Source organism: Vicia villosa, linkage group LG7, assembly GCF_029867415.1.
Source record: "Vicia villosa cultivar HV-30 ecotype Madison, WI linkage group LG7, Vvil1.0, whole genome shotgun sequence".
Lineage (NCBI taxonomy): Eukaryota > Viridiplantae > Streptophyta > Magnoliopsida > Fabales > Fabaceae > Vicia > Vicia villosa.
Genome location: NC_081186.1, coordinates 128949862 through 128967002, shown reverse-complemented (window position 1 = coordinate 128967002; position 17141 = coordinate 128949862). Strand labels below are relative to the sequence as shown.

The 17141-nt window shown below is 37.1% G+C and overlaps 2 protein-coding genes across 2 annotated transcripts; both read right to left on the bottom strand.

Moving 5' to 3' along the window:
* Positions 1-12176: 12176 nt before the first annotated feature.
* On the bottom strand, positions 12177-13419 carry LOC131620174 (uncharacterized). Its single transcript, XM_058891184.1, has 4 exons — positions 12996-13419; positions 12634-12854; positions 12330-12449; positions 12177-12227 (listed from the first exon to the last, which is right to left on the bottom strand). The coding sequence occupies exons 1-4, from the start codon at positions 13417-13419 to the stop codon at positions 12177-12179; spliced, it is 816 nt and encodes a 271-aa protein (XP_058747167.1).
* A 1502-nt stretch (positions 13420-14921) lies between these two features.
* LOC131618540 (MLP-like protein 31) lies at positions 14922-16768 on the bottom strand. The gene is made up of 2 exons (XM_058889745.1): positions 16515-16768; positions 14922-15436 (listed from the first exon to the last, which is right to left on the bottom strand). Exons 1-2 carry the CDS (start codon positions 16699-16701, stop codon positions 15153-15155), a joined length of 471 nt encoding a protein of 156 aa, XP_058745728.1. The 5' UTR covers positions 16702-16768; the 3' UTR covers positions 14922-15152.
* Positions 16769-17141: the final 373 nt, after the last annotated feature.

Here is a 17141-nt window from a genome sequence, read left to right as displayed (position 1 = left end):
ACTTAGTCCGCAACTAAGTCTTCCAGAGTCTTCTGATCACACACTGATCACTCCAGGAACAACTGCTTAGATACCCTCTAAGACTTTTCTAGAGTCTACTGATCAACACGATCACTCTAGTTACAATCTGCTTAGTTCACTCCTAAGACTTCCTAGAGTATTCTGATCCACACGATCACTCTAGTTACTTACAACTTAATGTAATTCTAAGAGTATTACAAATGCTTCTTAAAAGCGATAATCACAACTGTGATATTTCTCTTAATCGTTTAAGCTTAATCTCACTAAAATATTACAACAGCAATGTAGTGAGCTTTGATGAAGATGAAGATTCTGAGTTTAGATTTGAACAGCGTTTCAGCAAGTGTTTTTGAATAATCTTGTTCAGGATCGTTAACCTTGCTTCTCATCAGAACTTCATATTTATAGGCGTTGGAGAAGATGACCGTTGAATGCATTTAATGCTTTGCGTGTTCCGTACAGCATCGCATTTAATGTTATACGCTTTTGTCAACTACCTCGAGCCTTGTTCACGCTGTGTCTACTGACGTAGCCTTTAATGGCTTTTAACGTTCCTTTTGTCAGTCAGCGTAGCTTGCCACTTGTACTTTCTTCTGATCTGATGTTTGTGAATACAACGTTTGAATATCATCAGAGTCAAACAGCTTGGTGCATAGCATCTTCTGATCTTCTGACCTTGAAGTGCTTCTGAGCGTGATACCATCTTCTGAGCTTCAGTGCTTCTGATCTCATGTTCTTCTGATGCTTCCATAGACCCATGTTCTGATTCTGCTTCAACCATCTTCTGATGTCTTGCCAGACCATGTTCTGATGTTGCATGCTGAACCATTTGAGACAAAGCTTCTGAGCGCTGAATTATGCGTACTCTTTATATATATTTCCTGAAAGGGAAATTGCATTGGATTAGAGTACCATATTATCTTAAGCAAAATTCATATTATTGTTATCATCAAAACTAAGATAATTGATCAGAACAAATCTTGTTCTAACAATCTCCCCCTTTTTGATGATGACAAAAACATATATAAATGATATGAATTTGCGATCAGAAAGAATAGAAGGCAAAAGACAAATTACACAGCTATAGCATAAGCATATGAATATGTCTCCCCCTGAGATTAACAATCTCCCCCTGAGATAAATAATCTCCCCCTGAAATAAATACTCGAAGAACTTTAATAAAAGACTTCCCTGATTATTTCGGTAGAGACGATCATATAAGCTTCTTGTCTTCAGAGAATTCATAGCTTCTGACTTCTGCTTCCATAGGACAGCTTCAGAACTGGAATTTCCTTAGATCCCTAGAACACTCACAGCTTCTGATTCCTGCTTCCATCTAGGACAGCTTCAGAACTTGAATTTCTTTGATCTTCTGAACATTCACAGCTTCTGATTTCTGCTTCCATTCAGGACAGCTTCAGAACTTGAATTTCTTTGATCTTCTGAACATTCACAGCTTCTGATTTCTGCTTCCATTCAGGACAGCTTCAGAACTTGAGTTTTCTGGATCTTTAGAACATTCGCAGCTTCTGATTTCTGCTTCCCTCGGATAGCTTCAGAGCTTTGAATTTCTACCAACATCACTTCATGCTAGATTTGTATCAGAATATTGTTGAATGTACCAGAGCATCATCTGAGCATCTCTACATCCTGAAATGTTACAGAACAAAAACTAAACGACAAAAGTCAGCATGAACGAGTTAGAACATAAAATATATGTTAGAACACATTATATGTATCAGAGCCATAACATTATATGTATCAGAGCAAATAATATATCAGAGCAAATAGAATTTTGTCAAATCAAGTAGACAAATATAGATCAAATTCTATTATCAGTGCTTCTGATTCATTCTTCTTTCTTGCTTCTGATTTCTGAAGCTTGACAGCACTCGGCTTGCTTCAGTTTCCATGGTTTTGCTTCTTGTGTTTGCTTTTTGCTTTGAAGATTCTCTTCACTTCTTTATACCTGCAAAACACTTAAACCATGTAGAACTTGCAGTTCTTGTTAGTAAGAGCAACTGATTAAATCAAATCATTTATCATTTATCTTTCTCCCCCTTTTTGTCATAACATCAAAAAGAATATTTCAAAAGATTCAGATGCATAAAACGACAAATAAAATGAAACACACGGAGAAAGAAGACGATTTCATTGAAGTGCAAACAGCAGGTACAAAAGTACATGAAGATAAGAAAGATCAGATGCACAAAGACAGATGCAACGAAAGGAAAGAAACAACACAGACTCAATCTAAGATGGCCCTAGTCTTGACAAGATCTTGGTCAGCATCTCTTGAACCATATTGTTGTGTCCTTCTTGTCTCACCATGAAAGCGCTATACTGATCATTGAGTGAGCTTTGCTCATCCTGTCTCTTCTGAATTTCTTCTAGAGTCCTTGCAAGACGAGAAGATTCACCAGAAGAAGCTTCACCGCTTTCAACCACAGGAATGGCATGTTGATCTGCAGCTTCCATAGATAGATCATTTGCAGGAATTTCCTCAACAGGGACAGTTTTAGCATCATGATCTTCAGCATCTGCTTCTTGCATAGAAGCATCTCCATATTCTGCAGCAGGAATTTCCGAGTCTCCATTCTCAAGTGCCTGAAGAATGGCAGCTAGATTCCTTGGAGCAGAAGGACCTTCAACTACTGGTGGGTCAACAACTTCTGGAATGACCAAGTTTGGATCTTTCTCAGACGGGTTTTCCCTCAGATAGTCAAAGAGAGTCTTGAAATCTCCGAGCAGAACAGGATATTGAGGTATCCAAACCACAATCTCCCTGCAAGGATTTGCTTCCCATGCAGCAGCGAGTCTTAATTGTTCCATCTCATCCAAGAAGGGCTTCTCTTCCAAAAGATATCTTCCTTTGAGACGAGCAAACCAGAAGTCTTCATAATTCCTCAGAATTCCACGAGGCCGTGGGGCAGCAGCTACACAGGCTTCCTGAAGTTCTAAAAACAGAGCATCTGATTCTCTGCGAAAGATCCTCCAGAAGTTCCGCATAGCAACATCATTCAATCCAGAACTTTCAGCGAGTCTGAGAGTATCAAAGGTACTTCTGAGATTCCTCTTTATGTTTTCAAAAACTACACCAATAGGATATACGGGGCGGGATTTTATTTGGGTTTTTGAAAAGGCAGGTTTGGAAGTGAAGTACGGATGAGGTTCTCTATCCAACCTATAAGAAGATTCTGCTTCAGTATCAGAATCTAACACTACCACTTCAGCTTCAGGACGAGGCTTGGGAGTGTAGTTGCAATCACGGAGCAGCTGCTCATGTGATGCAGAGGTTGGAAAAGGAGAATCACAAGGATTGTTTTGAGAGGTGGAGGGAGTATGTTCAAGAGTGGTATTGAGAGAAGGTTGAGATGGAAAGAGAGTTTGAAGGGGTGGTATATCCAGAACAGGATTTATGGTAGGTGGAGAGGAAGGAATAGTTAAAGGAGAAGATGGAGGTGTAAGAACATGGACAAAAACAGGTGATTCTGATGTGGCTTTTTCTGGTTCAGGTGTAGGGACAATCTCTATTGGTGCAGCTTCTGAACAAACAGCAGGAACAGAATTAGGTTCAGAAATGCATATACCTTTGGAACCTCTCAGAAAAGCTTTGGCCACATCCTCAGTCTTTTTCTGCTTCTTACTCTTCGGCTCTTCAATAACCTTTGCTTTGCCGCTAGCGATTTCTTTCCTTCTGACATAAGCCAGAACTTCTGGTTGATTCTCAGCCTCTTGAGCAGCATTTTCTTCATCTGAGCTTTGAATAATCATCTTCCTTTTTCTGATTTTCTTCTTCTCAACAACTTCAACAATCTCAGCATCGTTATTTGACTTCTTCTTCTTTTTCTCAGCTTCCTTCTTTTTCTTCTCAAAATCAGCAGAGACAGCCTTAGCAACCTTTGCAATGACTTCTTCTGGGATCACTTCTTTATTGGTGGTAGCAGCAGGATGATCAAACTTTCTTTTGGTCCTTTCCTCCTTCTTACGATTCACTTTAATAGGAGCACCTTTGTCTTGATCTTTAAGACTCTTATCCTCTTTTTGTGATTTCAGATACTTAGTTCTGACTTGTGGTACCTCACTATTGAAGAAGGTTTTGAATTCAGCTAGAACTGGCTCTCTTCTGATTGTTGTTCCAGCAAGAGGTTGAGGAGTCTTAATGATAGCCTTAATCACGTTCATCCTCTTTAAAGTGAATGCGTTCAGACAAGCCCCAGATGTGACAGCAAGGTCTTTCACAATACCTTCAGATTCCAGACTCTCAACAATCTTGGAATGCACCAGAAGGTTTGTAATGATTCTACCAAAAGGAATGATTGTTCCACCATTTTCTTTTCTGAAAGCGTTTCTGGAATCCTTTACTGCTTTCCACATATGGTTGAAGATAATGTAAACCACATCAACTTTCTTCTGAGTGGCAATGCAATAAAGAATATATTTTTGCTCATTGTTTATGAAGTCAGCGGCATGTGTCGCTTTCCTATGGTAGAAGCACCCAAGAATGATCTTTGTCCAGATTTTGTAGATATCTCTCAACTCCTTGACGTGTTTTGTTTTCTTGATATTTGAATAGAGAGTGGATAGAACATCTTCCCAATCTTCCCTTTTATCGATTTCAAAAGCTCCTTCCGCGTTCTTCAAATCAAACATCACTCTAAGGATGTTTTCAGTAATAACAACAAACTTTCCATGGACGAAAGAAAGTATTGATTTTGGAGCAACCACAGCATGTGCCCAGAACTCCTTGACAAGATCTGGATAAACTGGGCCAACGAACTCAGCAAACAACGAGGTCCATCCTTGAAAGATGATGTCTTCTTTAAGATTAAATCCATGTTCTTCAAGGTTGTCAAAGTCAACAATAAGTTCACATAGAACTTCTAATTTGTTCTTGGGAATAGAGCATGCAACAACAGGAGTAAGTTGCAACGTTTCTTCTTGGAGATGATGAGGAACAGATGACTCAGCATTTTGGGATGAGAATGCAGCCATTGATGCAGAATGACCAAAAAAACGAGCACGAGAAGCGAACTGGGTTTTCGATTAGGGTTTTTAGAAAACGGCTAGGAACTTTTCAAACGAGAGAATGCAAGGAGAGAGAGAGAGAGAGAGACAAAGGAGCGAAAAAGATGTACGATATGATTTGAAAAAATATATAGAGACGGATTTGAAAAGGAAAATAATAAGAAATATAAATTGAACAGTTCCAGAATCAAAGGAAATCAATTTTATTAAATGATGAGTGACGTGAGGAGAGAGAACGTGGTAAATGAAATGATTTGAAACAGTTACCTAGGTCGGCGTCTTTTCAACTGCACGCTTTGTACTAACCGTACAGACACGTGTTCACCATCAGATAATAGACGACAGCTGTAAATTTCAGAATAGACTTTACGCCTTCAGATTCTGATCACTGCTTCTGATCTGATCTACTTTCTCTTCTGGAAACACTCCTTCTGAAGTGTGCTGATATAAATCTGAATGATCTTCTGATCCATTACTTCTGATATACACAGCTTCTGGAGGTTCACTTCTTTGTTCTGCAGCTTCTGATAAGACAAAACTGTATCTGCAGAAATTCTTAAGCTCTTTGTTTCATCAGAAACAAGTTTATCATCAAAACAGATGTTTATTGATTTGTCCACAATCAATGTTTCAATGTTGTATATTCTGTAGCATTTAGAGCATTCAGAATAATCAAGAAAGAAGCATCAAAGCTTTAGAGACAAACAATACAGATGGTTCCAAGACTAATAAACTTCTTTTCTGATTTCCTACGAACATAGTTTCTTCAACAGATTTAAGAACCAGAACTTGGAAGATAATCTTTCTTCCCTTCAAGTGTTGAGATCAACTTGAGTCCAGGAGACATGTCATGTTGACTTTTATCTTCTTTGTCACCAAGAGAATCTGCAAAAGAAATAGTCTTTTTCTTTGGTACCCACATTTTCTTGGGTCCTTTCTTGTTAGTTCTCCTCAAGTTCTGATTGAACTTAGGTTTAACATTGTAAGCAATAGGAGGAACAGCATGATAATTTTTAATGTGAGTTTCATGATATTTCCTAGGTTGTGTCACATGCTTTTTGGTGTGTGTTATGTGAAAACTTTGAGCATGTGAAGTGTGCCTAATATCATGAGAGTGGCCATACTTGAACTGATCATACAATGGCTTGTATGTGATTTTCATTTCATCAACAGGTTCAAGTTTGTATGGGGTTTCACCCTCAAAACCAATGCCTACTCTTTTGTTTCCAGACACAGCATATATCATAGAAGCTAGCTGACTTCTGCCAATACTTCTAGACAAGAACTTCCTGAAACTTAAATCATATTCTTTCAGAATATGGTTTAGACTAGGAGTGGATTTTTCTGAATCAGAAGGAGATCCAACATTGTTGGATAATTTTAAAAGTTTTTCTCTTAATTCAGAATTTTCCAACTCAAGCTTCTTTGTTTCAAATTCAAATTGCTTTTTCAGCTTTTTGTATTTGAGACTAATCTGAGACTTGAGTTCCAGAAGTTCAGTTAGACCGGAAACTAACTCATCTCTAGTAAGTTCAGAAAATACCTCTTCAGAATCTGATTCTGATGTAGATTCTGATCCGTCATCTTCTGTCGCCATCAGCGCACAGTTAGCCTGCTCATCTTCTGAGTCATCTTCTGACTCATCCCAGGTTGCCATAAGACCTTTCTTCTTATGAAACTTTTTCTTGGGACTTTCCTTCTGAAGATTTGGACATTCGTTCTTGTAGTGTCCAGGCTCATTGCATTCATAGCACATGACTTTCTTCTTGTCAAATCTTCTGTCATCGGAAGATTCTCCACGTTCAAATTTCTTTGAACTTCTGAAGCCTCTGAACTTCCTTTGCTTGGTCTTCCAGAGTTGATTTAGCCTTCTGGAGATCAGGGACAGTTCATCTTCTTCTTCAGATTCTGATTCTTCAGGATCTTCTTCTCTAGCCTGAAAAGCGTTAGTGCATTTCTTGATATTAGATTTTAATGCAATAGACTTACCTTTCTTTTGAGGCTCATTTGCGTCCAGCTCTATTTCATGACTTCTCAAGGCACTGATAAGCTCTTCCAGAGAAACTTCATTCAGATTCTTTGCAATCTTGAATGCAGTCACCATAGGACCCCATCTTCTGGGTAAGCTTCTGATGATCTTCTTTACATGATCAGCCTTGGTGTATCCCTTGTCAAGAACTCTCAATCCAGCAGTAAGAGTTTGAAATCTTGAAAACATCTTTTCAATGTCTTCATCATCCTCCATCTTGAAGGCTTCATACTTCTGGATTAAAGCTAGAGCTTTAGTCTCCTTGACTTGAGCATTTCCTTCATGAGTCATTTTCAAGGACTCATATATGTCATAAGTCGTTTCCCTGTTAGATATCTTCTCATACTCAGCATGAGAGATAGCATTCAGCAAAACAGTTCTGCATTTATGATGATTCCTGAAAAGCTTTTTCAGATCATCATCCATTTCTTGCCTTGTCAGCTTTACGCCTCTGGCATTTACAGGATGTTTGTAACCATCCATCAGAAGATCCCATAGATCACCATCTAGACCCAGAAAGTAACTTTCCAGTTTATCTTTCCAGTATTCAAAGTTTTCACCATCAAATACCGGCGGTCTAGTATAACCATTGTTACCGTTGTATTGCTCAGCAGAGCCAGATGTAGATGCAGGTGTAGGTGTAGACTTTTCACTTTCATCAACCATCTTTTACTGAAGCGTTTTTCTCTTCCTGAATCTTTTCTAAACACGGTTAAGTGCTTGCACCTTAGAACCGGCGCTCTGATGCCAATTGAAGGATAGAAAAACACTTAGAAAGGGGGGGTTTGAATAAGTGTAGCTTTAAAAACTTGACAGATAAAAATAAATTGCACAGTTATTTTTATCCTGGTTCGTTGTTAACTAAACTACTCCAGTCCACCCCCGCAGAGATGATTTACCTCAACTGAGGATTTAATCCACTAATCGCACGGATTACAATGGTTTTCCACTTAGTCCGCAACTAAGTCTTCCAGAGTCTTCTGATCACACACTGATCACTCCAGGAACAACTGCTTAGATACCCTCTAAGACTTTTCTAGAGTCTACTGATCAACACGATCACTCTAGTTAAAATCTGCTTAGTTCACTCCTAAGACTTCCTAGAGTATTCTGATCCACACGATCACTCTAGTTACTTACAACTTAATGTAATTCTAAGAGTATTACAAATGCTTCTTAAAAGCGATAATCACAACTGTGATATTTCTCTTAATCGTTTAAGCTTAATCTCACTAAAATATTACAACAGCAATGTAGTGAGCTTTGATGAAGATGAAGATTCTGAGTTTAGATTTGAACAGCGTTTCAGCAAGTGTTTTTGAATAATCTTGTTCAGGATCGTTAACCTTGCTTCTCATCAGAACTTCATATTTATAGGCGTTGGAGAAGATGACCGTTGAATGCATTTAATGCTTTGCGTGTTCCGTACAGCATCGCATTTAATGTTATACGCTTTTGTCAACTACCTCGAGCCTTGTTCACGCTGTGTCTACTGACGTAGCCTTTAATGGCTTTTAACGTTCCTTTTGTCAGTCAGCGTAGCTTGCCACTTGTACTTTCTTCTGATCTGATGTTTGTGAATACAACGTTTGAATATCATCAGAGTCAAACAGCTTGGTGCATAGCATCTTCTGATCTTCTGACCTTGAAGTGCTTCTGAGCGTGATACCATCTTCTGAGCTTCAGTGCTTCTGATCTCATGTTCTTCTGATGCTTCCATAGACCCATGTTCTGATTCTGCTTCGACCATCTTCTGATGTCTTGCCAGACCATGTTCTGATGTTGCATGCTGAACCATTTGAGACAAAGCTTCTGAGCGCTGAATTATGCGTACTCTTTATATATATTTCCTGAAAGGGAAATTGCATTGGATTAGAGTACCATATTATCTTAAGCAAAATTCATATTATTGTTATCATCAAAACTAAGATAATTGATCAGAACAAATCTTGTTCTAACAATCGATTCCGAAGAAATCTCTTCATCTTCACCTGCTGGGAATGCTGTCTCTGGTAAAGATGGTGGAAGATCTGCATCAGAACCAAGTCTCCCTGACTCCTCGCCTGAAAGCCCGAGAAGCAGTCAATGAAGCGTTTCACTCCTTCATGGCATGCTGGCACAGACTTTGTCTTAGCTAGGGTCTTAGGATTTGGTCTTTGTAGTTTTCTTTTCCTTGTTGCATCTGCTTGTTAAACATAGGAATTTCTTGTAATCCTTTTTAATTATCAATGAAAAACTTTCTTTGATTTACATTCCAGTGATTTTATTTGTCGTTTTATGCATCTAAATCTTTTGAAATATTCTTTTTGATGTTATGACAAAAAGGGGGAGAAGATAAATGATAAATGATTTGATTAATCTATCAGTTGCTGGGTAAAGCTCCCACACATTCACTAACAAGAACTGCAAGTTCTACATGGTTTAAGTGTTTTGCAGGTATAAAGAAGTGAAGGGAATCTTCAAAGCAAAAAGCAAACACAGAAGCAAAACCATGGAAACTGAAGCAAGCCGAGTGCTGTCAAGCTTCAGAGATCAGAAGCAAGAAAGAAGAAAGAATCAGAAGCACTGATAATAGAATTTGATCCATATTTGTCCATTTGAATTGACAAAATTCTATTTGCTCTGATATATTGTTTGCTCTGATACATATAATGTTATGGATCTGATACATATAATGTGCTCAAACATATATTTTATGTTCTAACTCGTTCATGCTGACTTTTGTCGTTTAGTTTTTGTTCTGTAACATTTCAGGATGTAGAGATGCTCAGATGATGCTCTGGTACATTCAACAATGTTCTGATACAAATCTAGCATGAAGTGATGTTGGTAGAAATTCAAAGCTCTGAAGCTATCCGAGGGAAGCAGAAATCAGAAGCTGCGAATGTTCTAAAGATCCAGAAAACTCAAGTTCTGAAGCTGTCCTAAATGGAAGCAGAAATCAGAAGCTGTGAATGTTCTGAAGATTAAAGAAATTCAAGTTCTGAAGCTGTCCTGAATGGAAGCAAAAATCAGAAGCTGTGAGTGTTCTAGGGATCTAAAGAAATTCTAGTTCTGAAGCTGTCCTATGGAAGCAGAAGTCAGAAGCTATGAATTCTCTAAAGACAGAAGCTTATATGATCGTCTCTACCGAAATAATCAGGGAAGTCTTTTATTAAAGTTCTTCGAGTATTTATTTCAGGGGGAGATTATTTATCTCAGGGGGAGATTGTTAATCTCAGGGGGAGACATATTCATATGCTTATGCTATAGCTGTGTAATTTGTCTTTTGCCGTCTACTCTTTCTGATCGCAAATTCATATCATTTATATATGTTTTTGTCATCATCAAAAAGGGGGAGATTGTTAGAACAAGATTTGTTCTGATCAATTATCTTAGTTTTGATGATAACAATAATATGAATTTTGCTTAAGATAATATGGTACTCTAATCCAATGCAATTTCCCTTTCAGGAAATATATAAAGAGTACGCATAATTCAGCGCTCAGAAGCTTTGTCTCAAGGGTTCAGCATGCAACATCAGAACATGGTCTGGCAAGACATCAGAAGATGGTCGAAGCAGAATCAGAACATGGGTCTATGGAAGCATCAGAAGAACATGAGATCAGAAGCACTGAAGCTCAGAAGATGGTATCACGCTCAGAAGCACTTCAAGGTCAGAAGATCAGAAGATGCTATGCACCAAGCTGTTTGACTCTGATGATATTCAAACGTTGTATTCACAAACATCAGATCAGAAGGAAGTACAAGTGGCAAGCTACGCTGACTGACAAAAGGAACGTTAAAAGCTATTAAAGGCTACGTCAGTAGACACAGCGTGAACAAGGCTCGAGGTAGTTGACAAAAGCGTATAACATTAAATGCGATGCTGTACGGAACACGCAAAGCATTAAATGCATTCAACGGTCATCTTCTCCAACGCCTATAAATATGAAGTTCTGATGAGAAGCAAGGTTAACGATTCTGCACCAAAACAACTCATATCAAACTTGCTGAAACGCTGTTCAAATCTAAACTCAGAATCTTCATCTTCATCAAAGCTCACTACATTGCTGTTGTAATATATTAGTGAGATAAAGCTTAAACGATTAAGAGAAATATCACAGTTGTGATTATCGCTTTTAAGAAGCATTTGTAATACTCTTAGAATTGATTACATTAAGTTGTAAGGAACTAGAGTGATCGTGTGGATCAGAATACTCTAGGAAGTCTTAGGAGTGAACTAAGCAGATTGTAACTAGAGTGATCGTGTTGATCAGTAGACTCTAGAAAAGTCTTAGAGGGTATCTAAGCAGTTGTTCCTGGAGTGATCAGTGTGTGATCAGAAGACTCTGGAAGACTTAGTTGCGGACTAAGTGGAAAACCATTGTAATCCGTGCGATTAGTGGATTAAATCCTCAGTTGAGGTAAATCATCTCTGCGGGGGTGGACTGGAGTAGTTTAGTTAACAACGAACCAGGATAAAAATAACTGTGCAATTTATTTTTATCTGTCAAGTTTTTAAAGCTACACTTATTCAAACCCCCCCTTTCTAAGTGTTTTTCTATCCTTCATAATAGATTTAAGTTTGAGTTGGATGTGAGTTAAGTAAAAGTTAGGTTGTAACATAATGCGGTTTGATTCGGTTTGGTTCGGTTTACAAAATACAAACCGCAAACCGAACTGAACCGTGCGGTTTTGTTAAAAGATGACCCAAACTAATCCGAACCAAATGCGGTTTTTTGCGGTTTCGGTTTGGTTTGCGGTTTTCTCTTGGGTTGGTTTGGTTTTGAACACCCCTTCCTCTAGTTTCCATCAAGTCTTTTGTAGGAATCCTATTTATAAAGCATCTCCAACCAAAAGCTTTTACCGTTAAAGGGGCTTCCACTTTCAAAATTGAGGCGTAAGCTTGATCGAATTGGTTGGTCAGGCCGTAAGGAATAAACCTTTTACTCAGAGCGGTATAGCCTGACAAAACGGAAAAGAGTCCATCTTCCGTCTGCCTCCATTTAACCTGGTCCGTATCGGCTGTTGAAACAGCCCCTGGTAGCAGCGCGCCAAGCTGTTGGATATCATTTGCGGTGGCCAAGGCAGCCGCGGGCTGGATCCCGAAATCAAGCTAAAACCATTGGCCATTCCTCCATCCTCCCATGCTAGCAATTGATACATCCTGCAAAAAGAAGAGTGAAACAAATTCGGAAAAATTTCTTTAAGAATCCCCTCTTCCAACCATCTAGAATGCCAAAAGGATGTAGAATATCCATGCAAAAACCTCCTCCGGAAGCTTGGACTCCAGAGAAGATAAATCCGACCACCAAATCAATTTAGTCTTAAGAAACTTCAAGTTACCTCTTCCATTTGTGGCACAAAGATTAACATCTCTGTATCGGCCCTTCAATATACTATACTATACAAGAATTCCATATTAAAAGCTTCCATCCTCCTACAACCAAGACCTCAATTGTCAACCGGTAAACACACCTTGTTCCAATTGACCCAATGAGTTTTCCGCTTCTCCTATGATCCCCCCCCCCCCACAAGAAGTTACTTTGAATTGTATTGATCTCCCTAATCACCTTCAACGGTGCTTTGTAAAAGGATAGAGTAAAAATGACCAAACTACTCAATACCGATTTTATAAGCGTAATCCTCCCTCTGAAACTTAACCAACGGCTCTTCCAAGTAGACAACCTATTCCTAATCATGTCCACCATAGGTCCCCAAGTATGAACCCTTCTAGGATTATATCCAACTAGAATCTCAAGAAAAAGAAATTCCTTTGAATCCTTCCTACAAGCTAAAAAAGAAGTAGCTATATCCATGAAATTGGAACTAATATTTATGCCGATCAACTTACTTTTGTTGAAATTAATACTAAAACCCGAAACTAATTTAAAACCTTTCAAAACCATTTTCATAGCCCAAAGATGCTTCTAACTTCCGTCCCCTACCATCAATGTATCATCGGCAAATTGAAGGACATCCACAAAACACCTACCATTGACGTTACAACCCGAGTCACCGTTGCTAACCGTCTTATTCACCAAAAGCTTTAAACCTTCCGGCACTATAACAAAAAGAAACGGAGAAATAGGATCCCCTTGGCTCAATCCCCTTCCCACCTCGAATTTCTTAGTAGGACTACCGTTCACTAACACCGACATTGTACTCGTAAAAATTAAAGCCTCCATCCATTTCATCCAAATATCTCTAAACCCTAATTTCCTCATCATGAATCTAAGGAAATTCCAATTAACTTTATCATAAGCTTTCTCGAAATCTACCTTAAAAAGAAGGCATTCCTTCCCTTCCTTAGAAGCATAGTCAACCAATTCATTCGCCACTAAAACCCCATCGATCATTTGCCTACCCGACACAAAAGCACTTGACAATTAGAGATGACCGAAGACACAACCTTTTTAATCTTTCTTGATAGCAACTTGGTTATAATCTTGTATATACTTCCCACCAAACATATAGGCCGATAGTCATCCAACCCCAAAGGATTAGAAACCTTCGGAATTAGAGTGAGAAAAGAAGAAGTAACAGATTTGGATAGCACCACTTCGGAGTGGAAGTCTTTCAAACAAGCAACAACATCCTCCTTAATAAAATTCCAGCAACTTTTACGAAAAAGAAGAGACATACCATCTGGTCTCTGACTCTTCGAACCATCACAACTCCACTCCGCTTCCTTTATTTCCTCCTCCGAAAAAAGGAATCCAAGAGAAAAGCTATCTTCCATACTCAAAGAATTAAAATAGAATCCCACTAATGAAGGTCTTACCAAAAAATTCTCCACAAATTTTTCTTCAAAATGTTCCTTCACCGCCTCTTTCACCTCCCTAACCGAATTGGCAACGCCCCTATTAATAATGATTGACCCAATACGGTTCCTCCTCCTCCTTTCCTTCAATGCCCTATGGAAATATTTGCTATTACAATCCCCATCATTCAACCACTTCAATCTAGACTTTTGAATTAACATATTCTCCTTGATCTTTAAATTCAACCAAATCCTTTTACTAGCTTTCCTTTTGATAGATAACACCTCTGCGTTCAAGTCAATGTCATCATCCCAATCATTCAACTCCCTAACTCCTTCCTCCACTTCCAAATCGTACTTCCGAAGATTGTCTTGTTCCACCACTTCAATCTATCTTTGATTAGCCGAATGTTTCTTTCAAAACGAAGTCCCCTCTACCCGTCACCATCCAATCATTTTGCACCTGCTATTTATTTTATTTTATTACACTCCCAAAATTGGATTTTTATGTTAAGGTTGTCACTGTTCGGCCATTATTTTTAAAAGAACTAGCTTCTTGAAGTAGTTGTCAGACATATATCAAATGGAACTTAGATGGTGTTGACTAATTTGTACATATTAAAGGGGCCTTCCAAGTCAAACATTGGGTTTTTGGAAAGATTAATTTAACAATAACATTTTTTACAACTTTGAGGACAAGGTTGTTCTCGAAAGTGTGAGTAATAATATATGATCATGAAATTATTAAAGTTAGAAGTGGAATTTATCTTAGTCGGCCTTTTGTTGTTTAGTTGAGTTTTTTAGTCATTGGACCTTTATTCTACTATCTATTAGTAGTTCTATATATGTACTCTCACTAAGAGATGAAAAATCGTCAATCAAATGAAAAATGTTATCTTTAATTTTAATTCTTTAGATAATTTTTAGTGTTCTTTCTTTGAAACCATAATTAATAGTTTTGATAGGAAATTTTTTTTATTAGTGCTAGTCCTTCATATCATCACAATTGTAAATTTGAATCGTGACAAGACGTATAAAGATTATATATAAAATAACATAGTAAAAAAATTGTTAATATGTATATATATTTTATAGTAGTGTGTAAAAACAAAAATATTACTTTAATTTGCATTACATAACATATAAAAACAATCTTCAAGACATTATAAATTTATTCCATACAAAGGAAACATCAAGAGAAGCAAACACGATGCATGATTATATATGATACATGCATGGCATTACAAACATCACACTAATTACAAAGAGGCAATATTTAAGAATATCCACAAAACCACTACTCTTTATATAATATAATGTCTTTATGACTTATAGAGCAACCTTTTCCCCCTTGATAAGATGACCATCAATGTCTCTAGTGCTTTTGCTAAGGTAATCCATCCAGCCATTTGGAGTATCAACATCTTCATTGTTTTTCACATAATCAATTGTCCATCTAACAGCAGCAGTGCCGTCAGCCTTATTAATTACTTCAAGAATCAGCTTAAAAACACTAAAGTTGTCAATATCTCCACCAAACAGCTTGTAAGTGATTTTTTTGTTCTCTTCATCAACCTCTTCGATACTTTCATTACATGTGTGTACCTCCCCATCTGTTCTCATGTCAGACACAATTAATACATAGAGTTGTCAAAGATGCCAAGTTTCCATATATGGACACCAATTGATACATATATTTTTCTTTTGTAACTCGAAAAATACTTAAATAGAAAGATGAGTGTGGTTGTTGACTTGAAAAGTATTTTTTCAGTCTGTAGAGTCCAACTTGAAAAATATCATTATTGTAAAATTAAACACATTTATTCAAATGTAAATTAGTTTTTTTTTTAAGCAAGATGGAATTAATAGGAGAACTAAGGGTTCTCAAACCTGTTTACACGAAAGACGGATACAAAAGCCAAAAGACTGCCAAAAGAAAATTACAAACCAAATATAATTATGAGAGGAAATACAAATGATCTTTTGTAAACTCATAAAAGCTATATATCGGGTGCGTAATTTCTCCAAAAAACGACCACTTCCATAATAAAGATTTAATCTTCCAAACCGTATTATCGACATCCCACCCTTCATTCCGGAAGCAAAAACCCTTCCTAGATAACCATAATATCCACAAAATAACTAACCAAATTATACCACATCTACCCAAATTAGTTTTATATCGTTAGTATCACTTCATCTCTATCTTATTTCATTTGATGTAGATCTTAATTTTTTTAATTAAATTATAATAAAGAAACTTTTTGTACATGTCCATATCACATGGATCTTATTAAAACGCTGGAAAACCTTATTATATGCTTTAAAATAAATTTTAAATTATTAGGTCTCTATCATTGGTCTTCAGGTGAGAGGGTTTAGGTAGTGTATACAACAGTTTCTATCTGTCTATATATGTCAGCTTCTTAATCTCACACAGATTTAACCTCCAAGGCAAATGTTGCCTAGTTTTGAGAGGGTGTGTTCTTCTCAAAGTCTCTCAGGTTCGAATTCTATTTGCACAAATTGTTTATTAAAAAAAAATCTCCATGTACAATAACTTTTCATTTGGATAGACAAATTTTAATAGACTAGTTGATAGGGTAATCTCTATTAAATTTTCTGTATAGAAGTATAATAATACTTCAAATAAAACAAGATGATTATTTGGTTATCAAGAAATATAATTACCTATGACATAAGTCCAGTGTTTAACCGTATCAGAATGATGCCAGTCTTCACCTTCATGCAGCTTGGTATGATGAACTCTTTCACAAAGGTTTTGCACTTCATGAAGTTCTGAAGCAAAGAGTTTGAAGAACTTATCAGCTGGTGTTTTGATCCCAAGCTCGGTAATAAGCTTACCAGCTAGCACCATTTTTGACAAGAAACTAAATGTATAATAACAGAAGAAATAAAAGAGATGTTATTGTTATGATATGAGAAAAATGTATGCAAGGCCATGCCTTAAATAGAAATTTGATTACAATATACAAATATAAATTGACCCCACAAATTAAATTATATGAGACCCACTACTTGATCTGTTTTCCCGGACACATGTGATGCCAGTATTTATTGATTTATTTATTAAGAATTATTGTTGTATAAAAAATGGAGGGTTCTAGATGGTGTTGATGAAATCAATCAAGAAGTTAAAAGTCACTTTGAAAGCATATTTGAAGCATTGAACGAAGCAAAATATTTTAAGCATCGTGCATTGTTTAATAGATTAATAAGATATGTTTATACCCAAAATATATGTATTAAATGTATTGAAAACATAAATAATTAACTTTTTTAAAGAAGATTAGGTAT

What these genes read in the sequence shown, in the direction of transcription:
- LOC131620174 (XM_058891184.1), bottom strand. Translation starts at nt 13,419, where the DNA reads ATGATCGATGGGGTTTTAGTGGCGAATGAATTGGTTGACTATGCTTCT. An exon ending in ATTGATGGTAGGGGACGGAA is followed by an intron (nt 12,855 to 12,995) that starts GTTAGAAGCATC and finishes CTTCTTTTTTAG; the next exon opens with CTTGTAGGAAGGATTCAAAG. An exon ending in TTTACAAAGCACCGTTGAAG is followed by an intron (nt 12,450 to 12,633) that starts GTGATTAGGGAG and finishes AGTATATTGAAG; the next exon opens with GGCCGATACAGAGATGTTAA.
- LOC131618540 (XM_058889745.1), bottom strand. Translation starts at nt 16,701, where the DNA reads ATGGTGCTAGCTGGTAAGCTTATTACCGAGCTTGGGATCAAAACACCA. An exon ending in ACACTGGACTTATGTCATAG is followed by an intron (nt 15,437 to 16,514) that starts GTAATTATATTT and finishes ACATGAGAACAG; the next exon opens with ATGGGGAGGTACACACATGT.